At 35.2% G+C, this 19783-nt stretch overlaps 1 protein-coding gene across 1 annotated transcript in view; it reads right to left on the reverse strand.

Annotated features, from left to right (window-relative positions):
* Positions 1–1486: 1486 nt before the first annotated feature.
* Positions 1487–19783, reverse strand: part of PIK3C3 (phosphatidylinositol 3-kinase catalytic subunit type 3) — a 127404-nt gene continuing 109107 nt past the window's right edge. The window contains exons 23-25 of the mRNA XM_003924710.4: positions 19066–19156; positions 16122–16247; positions 1487–3199 (exon numbers count right to left, since the gene is read on the reverse strand). Of these exons, the coding sequence (XP_003924759.1) occupies positions 3185–3199; positions 16122–16247; positions 19066–19156 (232 nt within the window). The 3' untranslated portion in view covers positions 1487–3184. The remainder of the gene's footprint in view (positions 3200–16121; positions 16248–19065; positions 19157–19783) is intronic.

Below are 19783 nucleotides of genomic sequence, written 5' to 3' on the forward strand. Positions count from 1 at the left end.
TAAAACATGAGCAAAAATAAGAAAAGGAGTAAGTGTTGTCTTTTGGGGATTAAAGCTGAATAGACCACACACTCACAAATGCACACATTAGGGGTCAGTACTAACACTACCATTATCTTAGTGAAAAATGAAGGCTGGAAGAATTTAATGGTCAGGACTGTGATCACCAAAGTCTAACTCAACTTCAAACCCCACTCACCAGCGGCTTATCTTTGGGCACATGATTCAATTGCTTTAAACTTCAGTTACTTCGACTAGAAAATGAGAAGACAATTCAATCTCATGTAATAAAGAGATAAGGCATATGAAGCAATCAGTATAGTCCTGACATGTAATGCTGAGCCCCTACATCATGTTGACTGCTATTATAACAATATACGCCCAGCTGAAAACTCAATAATACAAATGAGTTGGGGAACATCTAAAACTAGCATATGGAGAATGACTTTTGCTAACCCTAGCAAAAACCAAGGTTGTATCACCCTTTATTTGGGAGTGTTGACCATACTTTTCTTCTTTTCTTCCTATAGCCCTACTCTCAACTGCTATTCACATTCTCTCTCCCCCACTCAGAAATTTCACTCCGAATAACTTAATGACCATAGTACTCATACTTTTTAATTAAAGTGATATATCCTCACAAATACATTTCTCAAACTCGAAACAAACATCGTGCTTGAAATATTACTGAATGTGTCACCAAAGAATTCACATGGCAATGACAAAGAAACACGCAGACTACACTCTGAGGATAGAGCTCTAAAGAGTAAAAACAATGGAATTTGGAAAAAATAGGAGTAAAGAGTTGCTTTGAGCAATAAAACAGACTGGTAAGTCACTTTTCTTTTTGATATAAGCTTATCACTCACAGCCAAAATCTCTCAGCAAAACTACAGCCACTCTTTACCCTCCTGAGAGAAGCTCCTTCCTCATCTTTCCTAGAAAGGTTTATCCTCTTTACAATTCTAGTTAAGATGGCACTAAATACAAGGTTATTCAAAATCAACCTTTTTTACTAGTTTTCAGTGTCTGCCCTTATAGAATTTCATATTTGTGTCAAAATTGTTTATTGAGTTTCTTATAAACATGTTCCTCTCTAAGCAGAGTGCTGTGGAGTTTATAAAGATGAGTAAGATGATATACTTTTGCCTTCTAGTTAGCAGAGTTAAATTAATGCTATTGAGACCATATGTCCCTCAAAGCTAAAGATACTTACTTTCTTAACCATCAAAGAGAAAGTATGCCAAACCCTGAAATAGGAGATGCAAGTGTAAGAAAAACACTCACCTTTACTAAATGCCACTTTAAAAGCTATAAATAATTCCAGGAGTTCACAAGGCAGAAGGGTCACTTTCAACAAGGGAAATTCAGAGAAAAATTTTGGAGGAAGTGTCAATAGAAACAGAATTAGAAGAATGAGCACGCAGAGGGTTAAAAATGTCTGAACAACAACAAAAATGACACCGATAGGTAAGAAAAGAAAATGTAAGGTAGAGGACAGAGCCTGACAATTTATTTTTAGATATAAGTTCTCCTAAGATGATGTACAAAGTTCTTTCCATTTTTACTATTTTCCTCATCAGGAGGTATGTTTTATACAAATCACATTCCATATGCTTCTAGGATGTCTCTTAACTACACGCTTGCCCTCCCTCTGGTAACCCCACACTAAAGAGGCAAGCTCAGGACCAAGAATTTGATGACAGGTACATGTTACCATTAATGGCACTCTCTGAAATTACACCACAATTTTTCCTTCATCTTTTCTGTCACTTCATTTCTGATATTTATTTAGCACCAAACAATTCTTTTTCTTCCAAGACCAAGTCATATGACCACATAACATATTAAGTTGCAAAAGATTATTACTGCATTGCTCATATCATTTGTATATGTTCTTTTTCTTTAAAGTTCCATCAAAAAAGCTAGAGAGATTAGTTCTACTCTTTTTTTTTTTTTTTGAGACGGAGTTTCGCTCTTGTTACCCAGGCTGGAGTGCAATGGCACGATCTCGGCTCACCGCAACCTCCGCCTCCTGGGTTCAGGCAATTCTCCTGCCTCAGCCTCCTCAGTAGCTGGGATTACAGGCATGCACCACCATGCCCAGCTAATTTTTTGTATTTTTAGTAGAGATGGGGTTTCACCATGTTGACCAGGATGGTCTCCATCTCTTGACCTCGTGATCCACCCGCCTCTGCCTCCCAAAGTGCTGGGATTACAGGCTTGAGCCACCGCGCCCGGCTAGTTCTACTCTTAAAAAACAATTTTTTTCTCAATTCACGAAGAATATATTACATTAACAGGTCTAGGTGAGCTATTTCAAAAAGCTTTTTGTTCCTCCTCAATTCCTTTATACTATCAAAAATCTTTTGAAAACTCAATTTACATCAAAAAAATTTATTGCAGAAAGACAATTTACATTGTCTTAAATGAAAATGTAAAAATACCTTATGTTCAATACTAATACTGGTGGTCATATGACCTTTTGGCCAGGTATCTAAATAGCCACATTTTCATAATCTACTTTACATACTTACAAACGAGAAGAACTATGAACTGTAGTTTACAAAAAATCAATTATTTATGAGAAAATAAATATATTTTTAAAATATAAGCAGTTCTTGAACTGCAGAAGAATGCGCCATAACATGTAAAACTTGAAGTAAATTTTTAAGCACAGCTTTTAACATGTAAATTAGGCAGAAACAAAAAGCAAACAAAAGTGGGTGGGAGAAAGGAGAGGGAAGAAGAAACAAATAAAAAACGTGTAAACTGTGTCAAGCTAAATTCAGATTACTGCTGTCTTGATATGAAAATATAAGGGGGAAAAATAACACTTTAAACTAAAAGACTAAATGTTTTACTATTTCAACATATTATTTCCTCCAGAATTCTCATAACATGTATATAAATAAGAATATTTCTCATTTCGTAGTTTATTAACAATGTATACATTTGAAAATAAATATATACAGTATTTCAAAACAAACCCTTCAAGACCATATTTGAGCAATGACATCCAAGGAAGTGGAATTCAGGTACCACGTAATATTTGGAAAATATGGTAACCTGAAGATTAAATTTTCTCTTCCCTGCTGGTTACTCTGAAGTCTCCAATATACACAGGTTGCTCCTAACATGGTTTTCTTATTGAGCCAAGCATCTTCATGGGTCAAATCCAGTTTCATTTTCTCCAGTACTACAAAAATTAAAAAGAAACAAACAAACAGAAAATAATTTACTTAATTATTCACAAAGATAAAAAATAGTCTATAGTTTTTTAAAAGACTATGATTTAAATAGAAAGTGCATAAATGTTTGCTAAATGCCACCAAGAGGACTGCAATTAACTATACTGTATAGGATTCCTGAGGCTTCACTTAAAAACTAGCTTACATGAGAAAATAATTCAGGGAGAGAGTGTTTGTTGACTGTAAGTTCAAGATGATGCAATTAACATGAGACAACCAAAAAACATCTCATCCAGCACTAAAAGGGCAAAAATTCCACTGAATTCTAAAGTGAGTTAAATGAGTAATATTGTGAGTAGTGTGCTTGGTTCTTAGTGAGAGAGGCTGTGAAAACCTGTAGCTTATTCCACAGAGGGCAACTACTTCATTCTAGAAATGGTCTGGAAATCAAATCAAAGGAAGTAGTCCTGAAAAGACAAGAGAGGCCTAGTGAAGAGCTGTTCTGGGACCAACACGATTAATGGTGTCCAATACTGAGATATCTCCAGTAGGAATAAAATCAACAAAGATTTCTTTGTTTGGCTGAATATACACTGAGTCATCCATAACTCGTGACCTTTTTGTTGGATACAAAAATGCTGGCATTCTCTTGGAAGAATTATGAATGCTGTTTACATGTAATAAAATTTTGTTTCTATGACCTTCACTTCATTATCACTCAGAGGAAAAAGTGAAGGCAAAAAATCTCACTGACAAGGCTGTCTGTGTGTGTGTGCACATGCATGTGAGTACATGTACAAATGTGAAAATGCCAAGATGCTAATGGCTTTTAATCTGATTAAAGTGGCAATCTAGAAAAATATGGCAAGATTTATTTTTCATGTGAATAAAAATAATGTAATTTAGAATTTGAGAAGCAATTTAAATATTTTTACTAAAGGCAGTATCAGAGAAAATAAACTTCCTAAAGAAATGGTACTTGGCACGCATATAAAACCACGTATGTTTATTTGGTGCCTACTACGTGCCAGGAAGTGTTTCAGATTATGTGGGAGATCTCAAATTAAGATAAAATGCCCAAGGACCAAATTAATACAGACAGAATCTCACAGACACACACACACACACATACACACACACTCACACACTCTCTCTCTCTCTCTGTCTGTCTGTCTCAAAAGTTGGGCAAATAGGGGGAACTCATTCAACACAAAGAGAAGAGCTGTATTGCCTGGAGGTAGTGGGGATGATTCTTTTGAAGGTTTCTGAAGATGATAAAGGTGGAAAGTGTAGGTAAACGTCAAACTGCAAAGGGTCCACACGGACATACTAGGGAGTTTAAATAACCTGGAAGTCATTTGGAAGCAATTAAAAACCTGCATATGTACACGTGTATGTGTCTATGTATGAGGAAAATGTTGCTATTGATCCAATGGTTTCCAGTATACCAGCATACCTTGTCTTATTGTGCTTAGCTTTACTGTATTTCACAGATACTGTGTTTTTTTTACAGATTGAAAGTCTGTGGCAACTCTGCTTGAGCAAGTTTATCAGAGCCATTTTTCCAACAGCTCGTGCTCACTTTGTGTCTCTGTGTCATAGTTTGGTAATTCTCATAATATTGCAAAAATTTTTCATTATTATTCCATCTGCTATGGTGCTCTGTGATCAGCGATCTCTGATATTACTCTTGCAAATGTTTTGGGGAACCACGAACTATGTCCACATAACATGGCGAACTTAATTGACAAATGTTACGTGTGTTCTGACTACTCCACCAAATGGCTATTCCCCATCTACCTTCTTCTCTTTAAGCCTCCATAATCCCTAAGATGTAACAATATTGAAATTAGGTCAATTAAGAACCCTATCATAGCCTCTAGGCGATCAAGTGAAAGAGAAGAGTCGCATATCTTTGGCTTTAAATTAAAAGCTAGAAATGATTAAGCCCACTGAGAAAGGCATATCAAAAGATTGGACAGGCCAAAACTTAAGACTCTTACATCAAACAGCCAAGTTGTAAATGCAAAGAAATGTTCTTAAAAGAAATTAAAATGCTACTCCAGTGAATACATGAATGATATGAGAGCAAAACACCTTTTGCTGATACGGAGAGTTTTTGTGGTCTGCTTAGAAGCCCAAACCAGCTATAACATCACCAAAGCCTGATGCAGGGCAAGGCCTTAACTATCTTCATTTCTATAAAGAATTAAACTGTCTTCAATTTTGTAATTCTACAAAGGCTGAGAAAGATAAGGAAGCTGCAGAAGACAAGTCTGAAGCTAGGAGAGGTTGGTTCATGAGGTTTAAAGAAAAAAGCTGTCTCCATAACATAAAAGTGCAAGGTAAAGCAGACAATGCTGATAAAGAAACTGCACGCAAGTTATCTACCAAGCTAAGATCATTGATGAAGGTGACTAAGTAACAGGTTTTCAAGGCAGATGAAACAGTTTGCTAATGAATAAGATGCTACACAGGACGTTCATGCTAAAGAGAAGTCAATGTCTGGCTTCAAAGCTTCAACGGACAGGCTGACTTTCTTGGTAGGGGCTAATGCAGCTGGTGACTTAGTTGATGCCAATGTTCATTCACCAATCCAAAAATCCTAGGGCACTTAAGAAGTACAATAAACCTACTCTGCCTGTGCTCTATAAATAAAACAGTAGCTTGGATGACATCACATTTGTATATATTATTGTTTACTAAAAATTTTTTAAGTCCACTGTTGAAGCCTACTGCTCAGAAAAAGATTCCTTTCAAAATATTACTGCTCACTGACAATGTACCCAGTCATCTAAGAGCTCTGACAGAATATACAAAAAGATTAATGTTGCTTTTATGTCTGCTAATTCAACATCCATTCTATAGCCCATGAATCACAGAGTCACTTTGACTTTCAAGTTCTATTATTTACGAAATACCTTTCGTAAAGGTATAGCTACCACAGATAATGATTCCTCTGATGGATCTGGACAAAATAAATTTAAAACCTACTGAAAAGGATTCACCATTAATGGCACTTAATTCTAGATGCCATTAAGAACATTTGAGATTCATAGGAGAAGGTGAAAATATCAATGTTAACAGGAGTTTGGAAGAAGTTGATTCCAGTCTCCATGGATGACTTTGAGGGGTTCAAGAACAGTAGTGGAAGTAATTGCAGATGGGGTGGAAACTGCAAGAGAACAAGAATTAGAAGTGGAGCCTGAATATGTGACTGAATTGCTGCAGGCTCGTGATAAAACTTGAGCAGATGAGGAAGTGCTCCTTCTGGATAAGCAAGGTGGTTTCTTGAGATGGAATCAATTTGTGGTGAAGATGCTTTGAATATTGTTGAAATGACAACAAAGGATTTAGAGTATTCCATAAATTTAGTTGATAAAGCAACAGCAAGTTTTGAAAGGGTTTACTCCAATTCTGAAAAAAGTTCTACACTGGACAAAATGCTATCAAACAGCATCACATGCTACACAGAGATCTTTCAAGAAAGGAAGAATCAACTGATGTGGCAAACTTCATGGATTCACAGCTACTCAATCTTTAGCAACCACTACCCTGATCACTCAGCAGCTATCAACATCAAGGCAAGACTCTCATTAGCAAAAAGATTATAACTCACTGGAAGCTCAGATGATTGTTAGCATTTTTTAGCAATATTTTAAAATAGTTTTTAAAGACATAAAGCTACTGCATAGTATCATGTAAACATAATTTTATATGCATTGGGAAAACAAAAAAATCATGTGACGTGCTTTACTGCAGTGGTTTAGACTCTTAAAAAAAAAATCTTTAAGATATGCCTTTTTCCCCAGATACTTCAACTTCAAAATATCTGTATCTTCAGGGGAAAAAAAACAAAAACAAAACAAAACAAAAAAAAAAAAAAAAAAAAAAACCACATAGCTGAGACAGTCCAAAAATATTCAACTCTCTGTACATTTGAAGAATTATTATAAAAGTGTTTGACAGAACACAGAGCGAAAGAAAACAACAGTATAAAACTAACCTTACTAAAAGCAGTTAATGAAGCAAACATGGCAAACCCTATCAAGGATTACATTCAAGAGTTTAAAAATCTTCTTGGGAGAAGATAAGAAAATGAAATTTTTATGGATAAGAAACTGTAAGGCTTGGGCTAAAAATTATGGGGCATTCTGCTGACTCCTGCTATTACAATAATTAACTAATCTTAGAACTTGCAAACATTTGTCATATAGTAAGTGCCTGTATTCTTTGTTTTTAAACATCATGGGTTTTTTTTCTGTTTTTTTTTTTTTTTGAGACAGAGTTTCGCTCGTTACCCAGGCTGGAGTGCAATGGCACGATCTCGGCTCACCGCAACCTCCGTCTCCTGGGTTCAGGCAATTCTCCTGCCTCAGCCTCCCGAGTAGCTGGGATTACAGGCACGTGCCACCATGCCCAGCTAATTTTTTGTATTTTTAGTAGAGACGGGATTTCACTATGTTGACCAGGATGGTCTCGATCTCTCGACCTCGTGATCCACCTGCCTCGGCCTCCCAAAGTGCTGGGATTACAGGCTTGAGCCACCGTGCCCGGCCAACATCATGGGTTTTAATGGGTAGTTGTGCAGCAATGCTGACTGCAGCAGAACAAGAGAGCACAGGTGTGTCAATGAAATGCAAGACTAGTTTTGGCCAATGTGCAAAATAAACGTTATCCCACACTTATCCTATTTATCTTGGATTAACAGTTCCCAGTGACTCCTTTATACAGCACACTTACTTGGCTGTTTGCACAGCTGATTTTGTTTTTTCTTTGATGGGTAGGTGAGAGATGAAGAAAAGTTAAAATTTAAACTTACAAGCAAAAATTTAAAAACTCACTACTCACAACAAAAGTTACTTGTGTCTATAAATTAAGGCTTTGATATATATATGTATGTGTATGTGTATACATGCAAGGTAAAGCAGCCAGTGCTGATGGAGAAACTGCACACAGGTTATCTAGCTATGATCACCGATGAAGGTGACTACATTTGACAACAGATTTTCAATACAGATGAAACAGCCCACTAATGAAATAAGATGCCACATAGGACTTTTGTGCTACAGAGAAGTCAAAGTCTGGCTTCAAAGGACAGGCTGACTTTCCTGGCAGAGGCTAATGAGCTGGTGACTGGAAATTGACACTAGTTACTAAATATTTTACATCTAAATATATAGATATATTTAGATGTAAAGTATTTTATACATAAACATTTATATTTATGTTTTTATATATTTAGATATTTTATATCTAAATATATATTTAGATATTTTATATCTAAATATATATTTAGATATTTTATATCTAAATATATATTTAGATATTTTATATCTAAATATATATTTAGATGTAACTTATTTTATATATAAACATTTATGTATCTTATATATATATTTTATATATAAATGTTTATATATAAAATATGTTACATCTAAATATATATTTAGATATAAAAATATATGTCATGTATTTTTATAAATATTATTACTTACAAATACAGGAGTAGATCTGGAACTCAAAATATTTTATTTTGAATTCGAATCTGTGCTTCATCATCTATTAACCTTAGTTTTCTCATGGGCAAAACACACCTTGTAGTACACTTACTTCACTGGTGTGAGAATTAAAAGTTGATGCAGAGAAAGTACCTTACGTAATTCCTGGAATATTTAAATGTTCAATACTTTGCTATCAATGATTTTTTTTTTTTCCATTGTTGTTATTTCTGCCAAGAAAATTCAAATAAATTAGGTCTGGAACACAAAATGAAAAAAAGCTGTATGTGATATATTGGTGTTATATTATTCGTTTAAGTCACTGACAAGGGAAACATCTCATTCTTTAGAAAATTACTTACTGAATTAAAAAGAATTTGTTTTTGATAAAAAGAATTTCTATTTGACCCCAAAATCAATACTTTTGTTTTGCTCTTTGAAATACTTTACACTGCTATTCTTCATTCCTAATGATAAAATGAGGTCCCTATAAAAGGAAACTCAGAAATGAGTTTTCTCTTCTTTTTAGGTCATAATTTTGCATCTATTAAGTAGGAAAAAACCTGATGTTCCAAATAACTTTTAGTTATCATGAAAAGAGTCACAATTGTTTAAAGTGGCAAAATAAGATGAACTAAATATAATGTAAGACTATATGAATTAGATATACTGACTGACATGAACTTTTTACCTTTGCACATGGCTATTTGGGTTTTCAGGGCCCCACAGCTTTCAACCTCATGGGAAGTATGAGTAGATACTTAAGTAAAACACAATTTAAAACTAGGGAGCATCCCATGTTCTCTAGCATGGCATGTAAGAGGGAACATGAAGGGGTAAAGAGCTTCAATTTGCAAAAAGGAATTCAGTGTTAGTGGTCAATGTACATAAAAAGGGAAATTCCAAAAAGTACAAACAGTGAATATGAGGCATAAGTGGGTCACCAAAAGAAAAAAAGTGGAAGGTTAGTATGAATAAAGTAATGCTATAAAAACAAAACACACATATAAAGAAATCTGTACTTATATATAACAGATGAATACTAGTGATGCTTTAAACCTGCAATAGTTTAGTTCTATTTTGCATCTACATATTTATGTATCGATTTCACAGCTAAACACTAAATGCCACTTAATATTTACAGCAGGAAATAATAAATTCATGAATTTTTTTCATGAATTTTTTCAACATTTTTATTAAGGCCAATTATGTGTTTATTAAAGGAGAGTATATTCTCATTAAACGATTAAGGTATAGTTTATTTTCTTCATAACTGTTCACCTGAAAGAAATCAAGACTCAAAATTATACAAGTCTGGGAGTAAGAACTTAAAATAAATTAAAGAAAAGGACGTAAACAAAAACTCCTGTGTGTGATAGTTCTCCTTTTCCAAAGAGAGCATTAGCTGATATATGGCCCTAAAATAGAACTAGCTTTGCTAGGTAAGACCAAATATCAAACAAAGTTCATCAAACAAAAATATATTATGGTACATTTAAGACAACAGACTAAGGTTGTAAGTATATCTAAACATTTCCTAGTGTTACAAAGGCTTAAAAACAAAAAACAAAACAAAATTCCACTGACCCATGAAATAGCGACTTTCAAGTAACTAAAAAATGGAAGAGTTAACACCAGCACAAGTATTGATTTCTTAACTGTCAAAGGTGCTACGAATATACACATAAACCTAAGGTAAATGTTTTTATACATACTCTGAACACAAAAAAATGCTTTTACTTTACCTAGAGAAATACAGGGAGAAATGGACTTGAATGGTCTTAGTTCCCAATTCTGAAAACCAAGAGGGTCACTCACTGACCTAGAAGGTTGCCTTCTTAAAGAAGATGAAAGAGGATAGCAGTTAAGCGAAATCACTCTACACTGGGTTTAGGTGCTAAAGTCAACAGAGAAAAGAAAAACAAGAATACAAATTAAAAAAAGAAAATTACTCAAGAAAATCCCTCTAGGAGGCAGCATATTAGAGACATGTATCTCTTTAGAAGTCCGAAATTGGAATCTTTCCCCTCAGCAATGATACAAGAAAATCCCATTTTTCTGGTTAAGCAGCAAATGGTTGCACTTAGAAACCACGATATGGATATCAAAAACTCAGCATCTTCAATTCTGGGATCACATTAAGCACAGTAAGATGCCATGTTATGCATGGAAGGCACTTGATACCTGAAACACTTTTGAGAGACTCACTGTCACATTCCTTAGACGACATATATTCTTTAGAGGAAGTTCAAGCAGAATAACCACACCATTTTCCTCCTTCCATTTTTTTGGTTTTATTTTGTTTTGAAATCCCCCCAAATATATATAGTTGAATTCCCTTCAGCTAAAGGCAAATGGTCTCCAACTTAAGAATATGTGACTATAGAATCACATATCTCTCTGCCTAGACCTGTGCTTTTCCTCCTTGAACACCACAGGCAGAAGTAAGGATTCCCTTTAAATGGACAGCAGTGCTATGTTCCTAGTATCTGGAACTTAGGTAAACCTTCTGAACCCCATCCATTCATTATCATTACTTTTTTAATAGTTATTCTGCAAAAAACCACCAAAAACAAAAACAAACCAAAAATATGGCTGTCTCTAGTTAATCTGCCAAGATCCAATTCATAGATTTATTATGTATTAAGATTACTGGAAACCACAGCCCTTTCTCAAGATTTTTGCTATCAATAAATGAAAAGGAAGAACAAGAGAGAAAAGCAGAAACAGGAAATGGACCGCAGTGTAAGAGATCACCACTAGAAGGCCTATTTGTGCAATTTTATGTGACTCAAACTGTATGACCTCTATCTTTCCCATGTATACAAGACTCGAAAGCACTGTGAAGATCACTTCAAGGCCAGAATTGGCTCGTGCCTATAATCCTAGCACTCAGGAGGCCAAGATGGGAGAGCCGCTTGAGGCCAGGAGTTCAAGACCAGGTTGGACAACATAGTGAGACCTCATCTCTACAAAAAACAAACTAAAAATTATCTGGGTATGGTGGTGCATGCCTGTATTCCTAGCTACTGGGGAGGGTGAGGCAGGAGGATCACTCAAGCCCAGGAGGTCAAGGCTGCAGTGAACCATGATTGCACCGCTGCACTCTAGCCTGGGCAAAAGAACAAGACACCAAAAAAGATCATTTTGGCAAACAGAATAGTTACAATGATGCAATTTCAAAGACAATGACTGAAATAAAAGTGTTTTCCAGTGGAAAATTTACATTACTAATAGGTGGGTTTTTGCTAAGCAATAAATATTGCAGTATTTAATCTCTACCCTTCTAAGGAATTGCATGATGAAAGAAAACAAACTTTTGTTGCATTTGGACGTAATAGCTGTATCTAGTAATTCTTAGTCTTCTTTTTGAATGTTGTTTCTTTTATGCTGAAATATTATTCTTGTAAGTATGTATCAATCTACTCCCATTTTTTAAAGGTTGTTTCTACTATCCATAATGATTAATGGGAACATACTAAAATTACCATAAATCAATTAACAATATTGCATCATAATAAATGGATATGAGTGACAAAAATAGATGTTGGGCATCTGAATTTGAGTGCCTATGTGATTTATTAGTATCAAAACTTAGACAATATATGTAGATATGTGAGTTTCAAAGAGAAAATAAACTCCAGAGATTAAGAAATAGCTATGCTTCTATCATTGTTATTTGAAAAGATCTGTATGAAGCTAAGTTCTTATTTAGTATTCTATGTATGCTTCAGTGCCTAATCAAGTTGCAATAAAATTAAACAACCACAGGTAACTCTTATTTTGGAGCACAGATGATATACTTAAGGAGATCTAAGTAGTATCATGAACATTTTCAAGTTCATCCCTTTGGATAAGTTGAAATCTGGTAAACAAACAACAAACAAACAAACAAACAAACAAACTGAATCTGTCTGATAAGTTAGAACTAACAACTTTTTTTTTTTTTTTTTTTTTTTTAAATTCAGACAGAGTCTCGCTCTGTCGCCCAGGCTAGAGGCCAATGGAGTGATCTTAGCTTACTGCAACCTCCACCTCCTGGGTTCAAATGAATCTCCTGGCTCAGCCTCCTGAGTTGCTGGGATAATAGGCACCCCCCACCATGCCTCGCTAGTTTTTGTACTTTGGTAGACACAGAGTTTCACCATTTGGTCAGGCTGATTTCAAACTCCTGACCCCATGTGATTCGCCTTCCAAAGTGCTGGGATTATAGGTGTGAGTCACTGCACCCAGCTGAAAAAAACTTTTTATGTAGGTCAGTTTTCTCATTTATGAAACGGGAATAATACTAAAACATATTTGTATTATCACAGTAAGGGTTACTTAATTAAAAATGGGGAGGCATTGTATGAAATACATTCCAATAAACAGCGAAGCTGTTACTGTCCCAAACACTGTCTATCATTTTAAAGTGGAGAGCTAAGAAATCATCTCTAAAAAGTTCTTCTACATAGATATTCATGCTGCAATAAACCTCCACTTTTACAATTATAAGATACTAATCCTTAGACTGCTAGAATCATTCAGATATTTGTTCTTAACTGTTATCTTCATGTGGCAATATCCTTGAATAGCAAGGTTATCAAGAATCTATCCTAGTACAAAAGTGCCTGTAACAACCAAGGCTAAAGTAATGTTAATTATAGGATTTCTGTATCTTATCTACTATTTTAATGAAGAACTAGAAAATAGGAACCTAGGAAACAGACATAATATTGTTTCTCAAGAATTATAATCATTTGTTATTTAATGTGTATAAAATGATCCCTCCAATGTCTAATTTAAGAGCAGGCTCATCACAATTTTACCAATTCGTTTTGCCATTCATATATTTTCTCTATGAATAGAAGAATAGGTACATGCCAATAACTCACAGAGTTCTCAACAACTTTAACAATTTAATCATCCATACAATGGGGAGACAGGAGAGGCAGATTTCATTTACTAAACCTTGCAGTAGTCAACATTAGCTTTGTAAAGCTATTAACCTTTGACATTAGATTAAATTCATGTCAAAAATGGATGTTTTATCCTCAATGTCAATCACTTTACAGGTGTGAATACTGAGGCCCAGAGATTTCAGTAAACCAAAGTCCTTGTATTACTAGATCCTATAAATAATACTAAGGTCCCCTAAATGTTACTACTTTTTTTTTTTAACCAACCTCTTTTTTACCTCTATCTTTAATATAGAGAATCCAAAAAAATAGTCCTTCTATTCTTAGATCCAGCTAGCAAAACGGGAATCTTATGCAAATCAACAATAGAATTTCAAAACTAGACCACTAAAATAAACCATGCCACTAATTTATTTTACAGAACTTGAAGGCTCAATTTTAAGCTGGAGCACATTAGCTGAGTGGCAGTTAAGTCTTCAAAGATGCCACACTTAATTCGTCTCTTTTCTAAATATGCAACCCTCTCCTTCTGTCAAGAGGCAAAATCTACTTTTTCTCCCTGTGAATTTGGACTGCCCTTGAGACTTATTTTAAGAGGGCTGCCACTTCTGCCTTCATATACTCTTGGGGAAATCAGTCACCATGCTGTAAAGCAGCAGTTTGGGCTGGAGTTCGAAATGATGAGAGAGGAAGTGGAGAGAGACAGTCATGTAGAGAATACCAAACTGCCAGACCTGTTGAGTGAAGCTTTGTTGGACCTCCAAGGCAAACCCGACTACCAGTTGAATACAGCTGAAGGAGTGAAGCTAGTTAACGTTACAGAAAATGAAAAAAAACCTCATAGCTGGGCTCTAGCTAAATCCCTTACTGAAGCATCCTAAGTAAGACATAACAAATCATTACTGCTTTTTTAGCTGGTAAGTTTAGAGTTGCCTGTGTGGCTATAAATTACTGAAATTAGTGTTAGGTAGCAGCACTAATTTCAACTTTGGAGTTTTAGCTCCATTAATATATTATAATTGCCCAGGAAAAGAAAAACCAGAATCTACAAATATGGATTAAGGAAAACCCCATAATGAGAGATATTTGTACACTTGTAGATAGAGACGGTTTAAGATAAAATGTTAAGTGACCAACTATAATGGGTAAATCCCCTGCTATAGAAATGCAAAGAAGTTAAGAGTTTCTGACTTCAACCACGCTGTAACTAGTTGAGCTCAAAAAAAGAAAAAATAAAGTATACACACAGAGAGATGGGCCATGCCCAAGAAAAGTTTCACTGACACATAACATAGTATAGTGATGAACAAGATACTGAAAATGAAAAGATCTGGTTTAAAAAATATTAAACATGGAGTCAAAAGATTTGGGTTGAAGTTTTAGTTTTGTTCCTTGTTTGTTACAGATATCAATTAGTCACAATATCTCTCTGGCCTTTTTTTCCTTATAGCTCTAAAATTATCTGCTCTGCTGTATGTAGAGCAAGATCCACTATTAGCTAGCTGGTTGACTTTAACAAGTCACCTACTATTTGAATCAAAATTTATTCTCAATAAATGATTGGTTAGGATTAATGGCCCATGAAGGAGACCCTGAGGTGGCGCTTTTAATAAAAATATGATCAAGACTGGTTTCAGGGAAATAAAACTTCTTATTGAGCTAGATAAAGAGTATAAGCTAATGTCTAGAGGTAGGACCTACTTTAGGTACATTAAATATTTGTTAAGTATATAAGGTGACTGATAGACAAGGCCTAGCCTTCAGGAAGTCTGTATTTGAGGAGTTATAAGGGAATCCAAATACCTATTAAAAAAAAAAAAAAAAAAAAGCAAAACATCACCTAACTTGGGAAAAGGTGAGGGGAAGGAAAAAAAAAGGAAGCAAAACCTAAGTGCAAGTCATAATAAAGGTAGAAAATACTATGAAAATTTAGAAAAAAAAAGAATCAAAGTGCTCCTGGAGGACAGGTTGGATTTTGGCATGCAGAAAAAAGCAACCTAATTTTTCCATCTGCTAACCATTTTCAGTCATCCTTATTATGCAATTCATAATCAAAATGGGTTTTAGATCTAAGGTTTACCATGAAAGCGTAATCGCTCACTTCTGTAGATACTGCTAATAGTAAGTCTATGGACAGATCGTCCTGATGCGTGGTGTGGACTGCTTTTCTTAGCTTCTAAACTTTCCCAGCACTTTACCATTCACCAAAACCAAACAAGTGTCCAAATTTCAATTGCCAAGGCCTCTGCTGGACCCAAAATCATTCTCAAGAATGGATATATAATCACCACTGACTACAAAGAATGAAAATATCTATGCTCCAGAAGTTAGTCATGACTAATAAAAGCAGACGTTTAGGAATTAATAATGTGTGAAACACAATTCACTTCAGCTGGCTGGTGAGATGTCAAAAAGGCTTGACAGAAAAACAGAAAAGATGCCAACCGGCAGGAGAAATGTATGGCTCACCAAGGATTCTGAGGCAGTACATGGAGAAGGTGAGAAAAATGCCCTGCATTCAGAGAACTTACCTGGGCAAACTTGTGAATCTGTTCCACCACTGCAGCAAAAAGGGCATGGACACTTTCATCAATCAGACTCTGCATGTAATGCACAGCCTCTTCATCCGACAGGTCTAAACGAAATTTATCCTGAACCTATAAGATAACAGTCTTAGTCTTTATAATGAAGAAAAACAGGGCACATTTTTAACAGACAGAATCAACAATGCAGACATTATTAAGCAACATGAGCTATTCCTATGGCAAATAAATAACCTATAACTTAACAGAGTTCTGAATGCCATTCTTTGGAGTGTGAGAGTTTGCTGTTTTTGTTACATGCTCTGTATATCACCCCGTTCTTGTTGGTTGTAAACAGTTTTTAAGAAAAAAGAAAAGAAAATAGGAAATTGTTCTTAGGGCCCTACATTTTACAAACAGAGAAACTGCTCTTTTAAATAAAGGGGTGCCTTATTTCTTTGAATTTAAAATCCAGAGTTACTAGATGGAAATTGTGGCATATTTATTAATAATCTCCTTCACTTTATCCCTATTATTCCCTGTGAAATGGATGGAGCAAGGTGAGATTATATTAGTATTCTCCCATACATAACTACAGGAACCATGTCAATCACCGGCAAAATAAACTAAATGTAATTTTCTAAGGTTTCCTTTCCTATTGAATTTCCCTATATCCCTGTACAAAACTATGTCAATAGGTTTATAATTTCCAAAGAGAAAAATGTTTTAATCTTATTTAAAGCTACAGTTAATTTTTAGTAGCATTAAGTACTCAAAAAACTACTATATCTATGTGTGTATATTTTATGTATACATAAAAGTCAATGTTACTGAAGAACTACTTTGTGCAAAACACCATGCCAATTATTATACCTGCAACATTTCCTCTGACTTACTACACAACCATACAGTAGATAGTATCTCATCGATAATATGCAGAAATTGAGGCACAGAGAATTCATGAAGCCAGCTCAGGGACCCTTAACTGGCACATGATTCCAGACAATCCCACACTACCAGACACAACCATTACATAGTACTCCTTTCTCTTGCAACTAACCCACATATACTTCTCAAAGACAGTCTAGGAGAAAATGAAATTTTCAAGGTGATAAAGTGTGGTCCACATTTAGTGTTTCCTTTTAAGTACAGAGTTTCACTAGTAGAAAGCTACGAAGAAGAAAGGACCAGAGCCCCAGCCCAGTGTTCTTGTCTCTTCACTGTACTGGAGGTATGCTAGGTGATCCAAGAGTGCCGCGGCTAAAAAGTGAAGACAAGAACAATTTGGTGCAGGGACATCTGAGGCTGTATCTTCAGTGAACTAGCTCTCTCATTCCTGGATCTCAGATAATGACAAACATATTCCTTGAGTTCAATTTTTTTATTTCCTTGACTTCTACTTATAGAGAGAATATCTGACAATTTGGGAACTATTTTTAAGGACATGAAAAATCTACAGAGCAGGAGTATCAAAACAAACGTTAGCCCAATGTATGAAAGCTTGCATACTTACATAAGTGCCTAAGTTACAAAGAGAAGATACGTACTTGGCATAAAAATAAAATGTTATTTACCAAACATGAAAATATTATCTTTTACAACAAGGGGTTAACTGGATATAAAGTTATTTGGTATAAAATTTACTGACTTATGTTAGGCTGTCCTCCAGGTTCTTAAGATTCTTAATACATACCCTAATTTTTCTAATACTTAATGCTATTGTAAATCAACCACAATTTTATAAACTAAATATAAACTAAAACAAAAAACTCCCTATCTTTGGAAACTACAGACCTATTGCAGTAGTCCTTTGCAGGGGTATGGAGAAATTCTAGGCACAGAGACATACGGGAAGATCTAGTTTAATATATTTTGTCAGTGATTAGCAACACTGCTGTTATTCTACAGGCAGTGAAGGTGTGGAAGTATATTAAATAATTGCTATTGATTTAAGTTCACTGACTCCTAATGCCATAATCCAATCTGCTGTAAAGCCTACCCAATTAATATTTCACTTTAGCTACTGTACTTTTTCTATAATTTTCATTTTGTTCTTTCTTCCTAGTTTAAATTTCTCTATTGATAGTCTTATCTGTTCGGTAATTATGCATTTATTTTCCCTTAGATGCATGGACATTCATAACAGCTGTTTTAAAGTCCTTTTCTGGTGGTCATGGGTCCTCTCAGGTGTTTCTACGGATTGTTTTTTCCCATTGGCTAAGTGTCACATTTTCTGTTTATTCACACATCTAGTTATTTAAAAAAAGAAAAAAGATAATAGATATTACAAATGATGTATTAGAAAGACTCTGAATTCTGCTGTGTTCTTGTGAAGATTCACTCTAGCCAGCAGTTAACGTGGCTAAATTCAATTTTGAAATACATCCTCCCGCCGGGCGCGGTGGCTCAAGCCTGTAATCCCAGCACTTTGGGAGGCCGAGACGGGTGGATCACGAGGTCAAGAGATTGAGACTATCCTGGTCAACATGGTGAAACACCGTCTCTACTAAAAATACAAAAAATTAGCTGGGCATGGTGGCACGTGCCTGTAATCCCAGCTACTCAGGAGGCTGAGGCAGAAGAATTGCCTGAACCCAGGAGGCGGAGGTTGCGGTGAGCCGAGATCGTGCCATTGCACTCCAGCCTGGGTAACAAGAGCGAAACTCCGTCTCAAAAAAAAAGAAAAGAAAGAAAGAAAGACATCCTCCCTATGATGGAAAACAGCTGAAAACTCTGCTCAGTACTTTAAGCTTTGGGCTGCTGCTTTCCTCTCCTTGGGACTGCAAGGCTGGAGTAGTAAGCTGTCTCTCCAGATACGGGAACCTATTCCTGTGACTGTAGGCATGAACAAGGAAGAGGATAAAACTGGCTGCAGAGACTTGAGAAGTTGTTGTTTTCTGGAACATGGAAAATTTATATAGAAAAGCTCTTCATTTATGTAGTTAAAAATTACCTTTTTCACAGTTTTATCTGGTTCAAGAGCAATATCTGGAATGTTTGCATCAACCATCAAGGAAAACAAGTTTAAGATCAGATTAGAATACCTAAAGAAGAGCAGAAAAAGAAAAAAAATAGTAACAATTAGAATTCTGCATTTCTTTCTCATATTAAGAACACTTCTAGAAGTGGTACTTGGATTTTTATAGTGATTACTATTATTCCAGTAGAAAACTCATCAGTTGGTATCAATAAAATGCAAGCCTTGACAAATATTTAATTCCGGGGTCTTCATATAACACCATTTCTAAATCCTACACCATGGGACAGACTTTTGGAATAATCATCTAATAATGACATTCTTTTTATTCTTTAGTAAGTATGCATATTTTTAGAAGGGATCTGAGGAACATCTACTTTATGTCTAATTCGCATTTTGTAACAATTGAGATCTATCTGTTTTTGCTAGGTGAAGATGACAATCTGCTAATTTAAGACGACCTCAGTGTGTCATGGCTAAACGAATGAAAGGAAAATAATCTCGTCCGATGAATCACTCATGAGTATCTTCAAACATACCAGTAATCATTTCAGGAACTACATAACTGACCTGGATAAAAGTAATTCTATAAGAAAGAAAAAACTGCTAGTACTCTGCTGCATTAAAAATGGGCAAAATATCTAAATAATGTTATCTCGGGAGTATGCTGGCCTCTAACAGGAACTAACCATTT

The sequence above is a fragment of the Saimiri boliviensis genome, chromosome 13 (genome assembly GCF_048565385.1).
Source record: "Saimiri boliviensis isolate mSaiBol1 chromosome 13, mSaiBol1.pri, whole genome shotgun sequence".
NCBI lineage: Eukaryota > Metazoa > Chordata > Mammalia > Primates > Cebidae > Saimiri > Saimiri boliviensis.